We start from the raw sequence: 9,471 nt of genomic DNA on the forward strand, positions 1-9,471 counted from the left end.
GTGTTCGTTCTGACACCTTCAGAGGCTCGCATGATGAAAGTGGGACAATCTGTCCTGCAGGCAGCTCCTGAAGTATCCTGGAGAGGATACAGCTGGTTCAGTGTTTTGGTTCCTGAACACGAGGTTGGGCTCACAGGCGGAGCTGCTTTCGGGTCCAGAGACGCTCTCCCCGACCTCCAGCTCGAGGATCTGGAGATTCTTCGCTGCCTCTGTGACCTCAGCCCACCGAGCCATGTTTAGAGCAAACTGTCACATTTTACAGCTTTCATTAAAAACATCCGAGCTCTGAACAGTTCCCTGGTTATCTGATGAATATCTGATGATCTGCACTGATTGTAACTTTGTAGATTCATGTTTTTGTTTGTGTTAAGCTGCTTCACTGTCATCACTCCTCTGCAGAGTGCCTCCTTGGTCTAGCTTTGGCCCGTGTGTGCAGCAGGGAGCCTGATCGCAGCCTGCTGTTGCTGTCGGGCTGTTCCTCGAGCTGTTACCACCCCCTCCGCACCCGTCATTCCTCAGGAGTCGCTGATGTTTACTGAGGCTTTGGCTGAAGCGTCGTCTGCTCATTAATCTCCCTCCTTTCAGGATGCAAAGGTCGTGCCGAGCCTGCAGGTGAAGCAGGGTTGATAAAAGCATCAGTGTGTTACAGGTTACATTTTTCCGTGACCCCCCCCCCATGCCTCGCCCAGCCTCACCTTCTGTTTGAGTGACAGCTCTTAGGCTGCAGGAGTTATAAAAAGGAGGAGAGCTCTGCAGCTCCTCACTCTGCTCTCTGTCGTCTTCAGCTACAGCAGGAACGCAGCATCGACCATGGCCTCCTTCACCCGCTCATACTCCCGCTCCGTCAGGTCCTCCGTGGGCAGCAGCGGCTCCATGAGGGCCAGCAGCGTGTACGGTGGAGCTGGAGGCTCCGAAGTCCGCATCTCCTCCTCCTCTGTGGGTGGAGGGCTCAATAGCAGCCTCGGCGGAGGCTACTTGTCCTCCGTCAGCTACAACGGTTCTGGCATGGACGACAGCCTGATCGGCAACGAGAAGTTCACCATGCAGAACCTGAACGACCGTCTGGCCTCCTACCTGGAGAAGGTGCGCAAGCTGGAGAAGGCCAACGCCGAGCTGGAGCTGAAGATCAGGGAGTTTGTGGAGAACAAGGTCGGCCCCTCCACCCGGGACTACACCACCTTCTTCGTCACCATCAGCGACATCACTGCAAAGGTAAAGCTTCCTCACCCTCCCTCTGACAGCTGGTCCCACAGGTGCTCTCACCTGCGCTGCGTTTTTAACCCTCTGTTTATTTCATGTTTACGTTATTTTGAATGATGATGTCACTGCGAGCTTCGTCCTGTTCCTTTGAACGTTGTTCATCATGATCTGCAGGATCTGTTCCTCTGCAGAACTTTAGTTTTCTACACTCTCTCCAAGCTGTGACACAGAGCGCCCTCTACAGGCCATATCCAGGCTTTACTTCTAACTCATCTTCAGTTTGTTTCTCACAGAAACTCTTTGTTAATGTTTTTCCTCTGGACTCGCTGAGCGGTCTTTGGTCTTTAGATCTTTAACTTTCTGCTAACCTGTCCTTCAATGAAGTCATCAGCCCCCACGGTCACATCTTTTTAAATCTGAGGATTACGCTGCTTTTAGTTCATGAAGGGACAACAAAAGGCTTCATTCAGCAGCGCTGCACCTCACCCCGCATCCGAACAAAACCCAGAAAGAGCTGCAGACAAAGGTAGCAAATCTCCCGTTTAACTGGAGCGGTGCCTTCAGAAATCAGAGGACTGAAGGATGTCTGATCTAAAATTAGAAAAGAGAACATAAACCTACATACTGTAGCTCAGTTAATACAAACTAAATGTAAAATAATGCATTTATACAACTGTCAAATGTAATCACGCAGGAAGTCTCCAACTGGGTGAACCAGCACACAGTCTGAGGAGGTTTTACTTTTCTGATCTGAACCTCAGTCATCTCTGACAATCTGGGTTTTCCTCACAAAGATGAATAAAGTCTGTTTTAATTAGAATACATTTTTGGTTAATTAAAAGTTCTGAAATATCTGGAAAATGAAAAGTGAATAAAAATAGAAAATGGGAAAGTATCACTGCTCTGTCTGATTGGCTAGAACTGGCAGGGGGCGGGGCAGTAATCAGTAATCCTGTGGCCCCGCCCCCTGCTGACTTTCACTGGCAGCCAAGTATTTATCTTGATTAAGAAACATGACCTTGTGTTTCCTGTAGTACAAACACTCTTCAAACTAAAAGACCTGCACTGCATCGGTAATTACAAAATAAAAGCACCTTAATGTGGATCAATAAAGTTTGATCTTCATCCATTACGATGTTTTTTGTCTCCAGATTCAGGAAGCCACCAAGAAAAACGGAGCCATTTACCTGAGCATCGACAATGCCCGGCTGGCTGCTGACGACTTCAGGACAAAGTGAGTCTGCAGGAACCCGCAGAGCGGGTTGCAGTTCCTCTGACGCCCAGCAGAGGCTGCTGCAGCCATCAGTCCACATGTCTGAGATCATGTGCTACTTAATGTTAGCACATAGCTTGGCATTATGTTATTCCTCCCCACTGTCGCCACGTGGTGCTAATATGAGATGTTTTGGGTTCTCGAGACAAAATGAGGCTTCAGGTGGAGACATCGACGGAGCATCGGTGACGTTCTGATAGAGTTGCCAACTGGGAAATTCCGTATAATCAGCAAATCGGGTCCATTTTATCTGCGATGTCACACACAGTGCATATTTACACTCTGTTGTGTCCCTTATTTGATGGTTAAAAAATTGGCAGCCCTAGCTTCAGATGATGCTTGGAGTCTCCATCAGCAGCAGCAGATCAGAGCGGCGTGTCATGGTGAACATTTGAAATAAAGCATGCACAGGAGCAGGATCTCCTCTGATATGAGTGTCATTGTTAATACTCCTGTTACTGCAGGGGAAAAGGTCCAATGATATTAGGAAGTTTGAACAGCAGGTGGCGCCACAGCAGCTCAGATTGAATCACTGAGCCTCACCTGTGATCCATTCTCCTCATGCAGGTATGAGAATGAGCTGGCCATGCGTCAGTCGGTGGAGGCTGACATCAGCGGGCTCAAGAAAGTCCTGGATGACCTGACGCTGGCTAAGAGCGACCTGGAGATGCAGACCGAGGGCCTGAAGGAGGAGCTGATCTTCCTGAAGAAGAACCACGAGGAGGTGAGTGTGAGAGTCAAATCAGTGTTGTTGCCTGTGGAGTGTGGAGTCAGCTGCTTAAACACAGATTTTGTTCTTTTACTGTAAGAAAACTTGTTTTTAGCTGAACTTGAGTGTGTGTGTGTGTGTGTGTGTGTGTGTGTGTGTGTGTGTGTGTGTGTGTGCAGGAGCTGCTCGCCATGCGGAATCAGATGAGCGGTCAGGTGCATGTGGAGGTGGACGCCGGTCCACAGCAGGACCTCACAAAGGTCATGGCTGAGATCAGAGAGCACTACGAGGCCGTCACCGCCAAAAACCAGAGAGAGCTCGAGTCTTGGTTCCAGACCAAGGTACCTACCACCATGACATCACTTCCTGTGACCGCAGACGTCTCCTGTGTATTAACCTGTGTGCGTGTTTCCTGCGCAGACTGAGACTCTGAACAAAGAGGTCATCACTCAAACCACCTCGCTGCAGACGTCCAGGTCAGAGGTCACGGAGGTGAAGCGCACGCTGCAGTCTCTGGAGATCGAGCTGCAGTCCATGTTGGGCATGGTGAGTGTCACATGACCTCCATTCTGCAGCTGGAGGAGCTTCAGGTTGTTCACTGTAAAAGAGAGAGGGGCGAGCTGTGAACAGAGGCGGGCGATAAACGTCCGATGAACTTCAGGCTGTTTCTAATCTTCTGTCTGAACACTGACGGGTCACATGAGCCGAGGTTTGAAAGCAATAAGCGTCTGACTGCAGGTGTAGCTTTTGATCAGCTGACCTCACAAACGCTGCGTTCCTCTGCAGAAAGCGTCGCTGGAGGCCTCTCTGGCTGAGACGCAGAACCGCTACTCCATGCAGCTCTCCAGGTACCAGATGCAGGTGAGCCGCTGTTCATCCTGAGCTTGTGGGTTGTACCTGAGCACGCTGCTCTTCGGTCTCACCTGTGACTCTGTTGTCCTGCAGGTGATGTCGCTGGAGGAGCAGCTGACGCAGCTGAGGTCCGACCTGGAGCGGCAGGGGCAGGAGTACCGCATGCTGCTGGACATCAAGACCCGGCTGGAGATGGAGATCGCTGAGTACAGGAGGCTGCTGGACGGAGAAGCCACCAGCAGGTGAGACTCGCGCTTCGATGAGTGAAGCTGAAGCTAATGGGCGACGCAGACGCTAACCTGTGCTCTGTTCTGATTGGTCTGCAGTGTCACCACCAAGTCCTCGAGCACCACGACCAAGCGGGTGGTGACGGTGGTCCAGGAGGTTGTTGACGGGAAGGTGGTGTCCTCCTCTTCCTCCACGTCCTCCTCTGTCCTAACCAGCTGAGCCGCTGCAGCCAATCGGCGTCTCCTCTCAGAGTGCTGACAATAAACCGAGAGTCTACATAAAAACTCAGAGTGTGTCTTTATTTCAGCGCCAGCACAGCAGACCTCCACGTCTTTAAGTTCAGAGAAGAAGAGCGCTCAGGTTTCCTTCAATCAGGGAGTCAGAAGCATCAGAGTAACCTGCAGCGTACCTGCAGTGCATTCTGGGTAAAGTGTGGGACAACTGATTATGTTTTTCCTTCTGGGCCAAATACATTTTTTAATAAGGTCATTTTTTATATGTAAAGCATTCGGGGTACAAAGTGGCTGAAAAACCTGAACTGAGAGTCAGGTGAGCCCAGCAGGTGTCAGTCTGAAGGATGGTGCTGCCCCCTGCTGGGCCTGCACAGTCACGTTGGCGTCACTGTTCTCGCCCTTCATTCGAACTTTATTTAAACCCCTCGGAGGGTTTTGGCAGCAGCTGCAGCGACTCTGCAGGCTGCTTCATGCCCCGCACCGCTGCAGCCTCGGTTTCCTCCCATCATGCCTCAGGGCGTCATTGCTCAGGTTGAGTTTAGTGGCTCTTATATAAATCAGAGCGTCAGGCAGCAAAAATATGATTGCATAAAGAATGCACAAATCAAACATCATTAGTTTGACCTGTTTTTATGCTTTTTTAATATGTTTTTGTATTTGTTAGCGAAGTCCCAGCACAGCTGTACCTGCCACCGTCACGAGGGTTAATAAAGACCAACGCTGGCTCGATGTCCACACTTTGTTAAGCAAAGCGCTTTATGGCTGTAGCTCAGGCGGTAGTGCAGGCCATCTACTGATCGGAAGGTTGGTGGTTCAATTCCTGGCTTCCACTAGACTGCATGCCAAATGTCCTTAGGCAAGATGCTAACCCCAAATTACTCTCCATACTCTGATGCATCCATCGGAGTATGAGTGTGTGTTAGTTAGAAAGCACTCAGAAAATGTGCTGGAGTGAATGGCTGAATGCACAAGTTCTGCAAAGTGCTTTGAGTGCTCAGAAGAGTAGAAAAGCGCTACATCAGTGCATTTACCATAGGAAGTCATCATTTTTAAACATTTAATCAGACACTCGATTTAAAAGCCGTGAGAGGTGAACGATGAGCAGGTTTGCACTGTGTCGTCATGTTTTTGTGTTTCAACACAAGTTTTTCATAAATAAGTAAAAGTAGAAACACAAAATCTCCTGAACACAGTCGTCACGTTGTGACTCGTTTACAGTACTTATGAGGACCCGGCCTGTCCTGATAACCAGGACTTAAAACCCCAAATCAACTTCAAACTAACACTAGTTCTAAACATGAGCCTGAATCCAAATATTCGCCCTCACACGGCTCTGGAAAAATGACGGGTCTTTATTTTGGAGAAGTTCATTTCCCGATTCTTCCCCTCCACTGTCCCGTTGTGTGTGTCACTATTTAGAAGACGCTACACAAACAAAGGCGTTCTCACCCAATTTCCATGAAACTTGCACTTTATCAAAACGTGTCCTGACAACAACAGCGTGAGGAATCAGGAACCACCTCAGTGTCCAGGAAGTCTTATCCTGAAAATATGATAGAAATAGAAAAGTACCTTCAGAGACGACCTCTACATTTAACAAATGTTGTAACTTTATGTGATCATCACAAAGTGTCCAACACATCGAGACTTTCTTAAAGTCTTTCCCAACCGTGTTCCTGCTTTGGCTGGTTTCTCCCACATAAAAGCTCGACTTTAACATAAATACGGTGACTTGAACACTGGTTTCAGTCACCCTCTGGCTCTGTGTGTGATTTTACTGCTTTCGCCGTTCTCACTGCATTTTAAAATGTTCCTCAAAGTCTTGGCTGTGAACTCGGTTCCCATAAAGGAGGATATGAAAGAGCCCAACACAGAGTGACGCTGAGGTTTAATGGGCAGGTTCAAACATCTATCCAAGTCAACACACGTCAATAAAACTGCTCTAAAAATAGCGATAAACCGAGCGCCTGCTGTAGCTGCTGCTTGGCACTGAACACGTTTGCATCTCTAATCTGATGCTTGTGAACTCATAATGACAGTTTATGGGAGTCGGCCTGCAGCAGTGTGCTGACCTGTGCGGCACTAACACGACTTCAACACAGCGTGACAGTTACAGTGTCATTACCACTCCCACGCCGCAGGCCTGAATTTAAATGACTGCGAGCTCAATATAAACCCGCCTCCTGCCTCGGTGCAGCCGAGCGTGTTGCTAATTAGATCCAAATTAGCTGTGAGATGTTTCACAACTGTTCTTTCCTGTTGACTCGGTGAAAACTTGGCATCATATTCAAATCTCATCAGGACAAAAACATCTTTAATGACGTTTCTATTTCCAAATCAACACTTTCATTGTTTTGCAAACATTTAAAGTAGAGGGAGCATTTTTGATTGGTTGGCCATTTTTATTTTATGAAAGAAGTCAAACTCTTCAACGATGCCAACGTCAGGTTTTTGTTTTAAAGAAACTGTTGGACTAAATTTGATCTTTGTCACGTTTGCAGTGGGAGAAACGTTTCATCATCACCAGGTGACGTCTTCAGTCTCAGCTGACTGCAGGTTTCAACCTTTTAAACAGGACATTTGCATAATGACTGGAACCAGCCCACTGAAGGAACAATGGGCTGGGAGGTCAGTTCCTTAATCATAATTATGCAAATTCTCATGATGATTGATCAACAACCACTGATCAATATCCATGAGTCCCATTCGCAGAGAGTTGGGGAATGGCTGCAATCACAGCATGTAAGATGGTGACAGATGATTGAGTATGCATCAGGAGGTTTTAGTTTTGGCTCATGTGATTAGGTAGAGGATCAATAGGGGGTCCACGGCCCTCTTGGGGACACTCCCATAGGGCTTAAACTTTCCAGGGAAAGTTGAGTTTCATGTTCTCTACACCTGTTCCTCTCACTGTGGTTAATCTCATTGTTGGAGCTGATTATACAGAATCACCGTGAAGCTGCACCATCAGTTTGGTTTCGCTGGTTTCCATATTTTTATCTGCTCCTCTCGTTCACACCAGCCTGAGGTCAGTTCTGCTGATGCTTCACAGTTACTCGTCCAGCTCATCAATGCTTCACATGCAGCAAGTCTTCAGCCCACTTAGGCTCAGCTGTAGGCTCATGTCTGCTTTTGTTGTTGGAGAGATCATCTAAAAGGTAACAGTTTGTCACATTGTGTTTGATCAGCATGTCCCAACGTCAGCACACCAGTGACACCTCCTTGGTACTTCCCAACGGACCGACCTTTAACAGACGAACTCTAAGGCCAAACGGTGGTTTTGCCACTCTAAAGGTCGTCTACCTTTTTAATGCACACGTCGAGCCTGCAGCTGAACATGATCTTGAAGTGGCAGCTGGTCATCTGGTAATATGTTAAAACCTTAAAATGAGGCGAGCCAGTTAAGCTACATGAGACATTTCAAATTAAAATCACCTGAACTGATGGGACTCGACTTGGACACTGATGCTCTTGTTCTGAAACAGCATCATGTTGTCACCGAGCTGTGGACATGACCCGGGACCCGTCTCTGACCTGAACTCATTGTTGGAGCTGTTGGCTTGGTTCATCCTGAGACTGGTCTGTCTGTACATCTTTGTACTGTGTTTTACCAGGAAAGGTTGTGAGTCTGTTGGCTTCGTTCCCCCAGCAGACTGAACATGCTGCCGTGTTCAAAGAAGTGTGTGACAATTTCTTTTAAATTAAATTCAAATTAAACCTGAGTCGACATTTTGAAGTGGAAGATTACAAAACGAGACCTGGAGATTTGACTTTCAGCAGTAATAGTTCATAAATGGGCTCACACATGCCTGCAGGTTTGCATATACAGAAATATGAGCCTGTAAATCAGCCGTGGTGTTTTCAGCTGCAGGGCTCGGGCTGGTACATGTGGCAGCAGATCTTCAACTGCCAGCCACATCCACTTCTTGTCATTCCAAAGATCAGACCTCATTTTGCTGTCGGCCACTTTGAGTGAGTAATCGTTGCAGTCGAAGCGTTCCACAGACTGACGCCTGAACACGAGCACCGTACATGGATCACACAGTGCAGCGATTCAGAGAGAAACATTATAAAAGAAAAAATAAAATCAAATATAAACAGACAACAAAGTGATCAGCGATGCGGTTACAGTGCCGTACCAAGCTCTGACGGGAAAGTGACTCGCTGTGTTGTCCAGCCACTTGATAAAATTCTTGGGTTATGATCTCGGAGGTTTATTTGAAATGTGCTGGTTGTGTCTTTGTGGAGATTCAACCTGTTGACAAAGCTACAGAGTTTCTGGTCGACCTTTGTGTGGGCACTCGATTCAGGACACGGTGGTTCTGTTTTGGTGACTTATTGTGTTTGATTTGGGAATATTGGAGCTTAACGGTCCTTTGGACAGGACTGGCCAATCACGACTCAGTTATTTTGTTATGTACACAGTAAAAAATGGAGTGTCAATATTTCAGAGTAAACCTATTTTAACCTAGATAGAGTATTTACAACTCTATGAGGAGTAAACCAGCTCTAACATCAGAGTTAAAAGTCAGTGTAAAGTTTGTTAGTCACGCAGTGAAGACTCCACACAGTGTTGATTATTACCAGTCCGCAGGCGTGTGCGGCCTCAGAGCTCTAATGCGCAGGGAATTTTCTCCGAAGAGCTGCCACAGTTAACGTTCCCATACTGGTAACATTGTTTAAAAGGTATTTTTAAACTAAGTAGCTCTTTATAGTTTCACTGATGTCGAGTGAGGACATGTTAGCAGCATTTACCCATAGGTTTAATGACATTCCAGTAGCTACATGCTAGCAGTTGCTAAAAGTTAAGATGTTCGTTATCTTCTCACTGCGTTAATATGAACCTAAAACATTTTAACTATGTATTTCTGCTGTCTAAATAATATCATTGTCACATGTCAAATCGCACAGTTTGAACATCTAAATTACTGTTTATCAGTAAGCTAATAATCGCTAATTAGCTTACATAAGCGAAC

The 9,471-nt window shown here is 47.1% G+C and overlaps 1 protein-coding gene across 1 annotated transcript; it reads left to right on the forward strand.

Moving 5' to 3' along the window:
* Positions 1–776: 776 nt before the first annotated feature.
* On the forward strand, positions 777–4,546 carry LOC102206229 (keratin, type I cytoskeletal 13-like). Its single transcript, XM_005747664.1, has 8 exons — positions 777–1,212; positions 2,352–2,434; positions 3,041–3,197; positions 3,362–3,523; positions 3,603–3,728; positions 3,969–4,043; positions 4,128–4,276; positions 4,361–4,546. The coding sequence occupies exons 1-8, from the start codon at positions 811–813 to the stop codon at positions 4,479–4,481; spliced, it is 1,275 nt and encodes a 424-aa protein (XP_005747721.1). The 5' UTR covers positions 777–810; the 3' UTR covers positions 4,482–4,546.
* The last annotated feature ends 4,925 nt before the right edge of the window (positions 4,547–9,471 follow it).

The sequence above is a fragment of the Pundamilia nyererei genome, unplaced genomic scaffold, assembly GCF_000239375.1.
Source record: "Pundamilia nyererei isolate P.nyererei 1_Seehausen unplaced genomic scaffold, PunNye1.0 scaffold00202, whole genome shotgun sequence".
NCBI lineage: Eukaryota > Metazoa > Chordata > Actinopteri > Cichliformes > Cichlidae > Pundamilia > Pundamilia nyererei.

Coding starts and splice junctions, on each gene's coding strand:
- LOC102206229 (XM_005747664.1), top strand. CDS start 811: ATGGCCTCCTTCACCCGCTCATACTCCCGCTCCGTCAGGTCCTCCGTG. Junction 3,198..3,361: donor TGAAGAAGAACCACGAGGAG/GTGAGTGTGAGA, acceptor GTGTGTGTGCAG/GAGCTGCTCGCCATGCGGAA. Junction 3,524..3,602: donor AGTCTTGGTTCCAGACCAAG/GTACCTACCACC, acceptor TTTCCTGCGCAG/ACTGAGACTCTGAACAAAGA.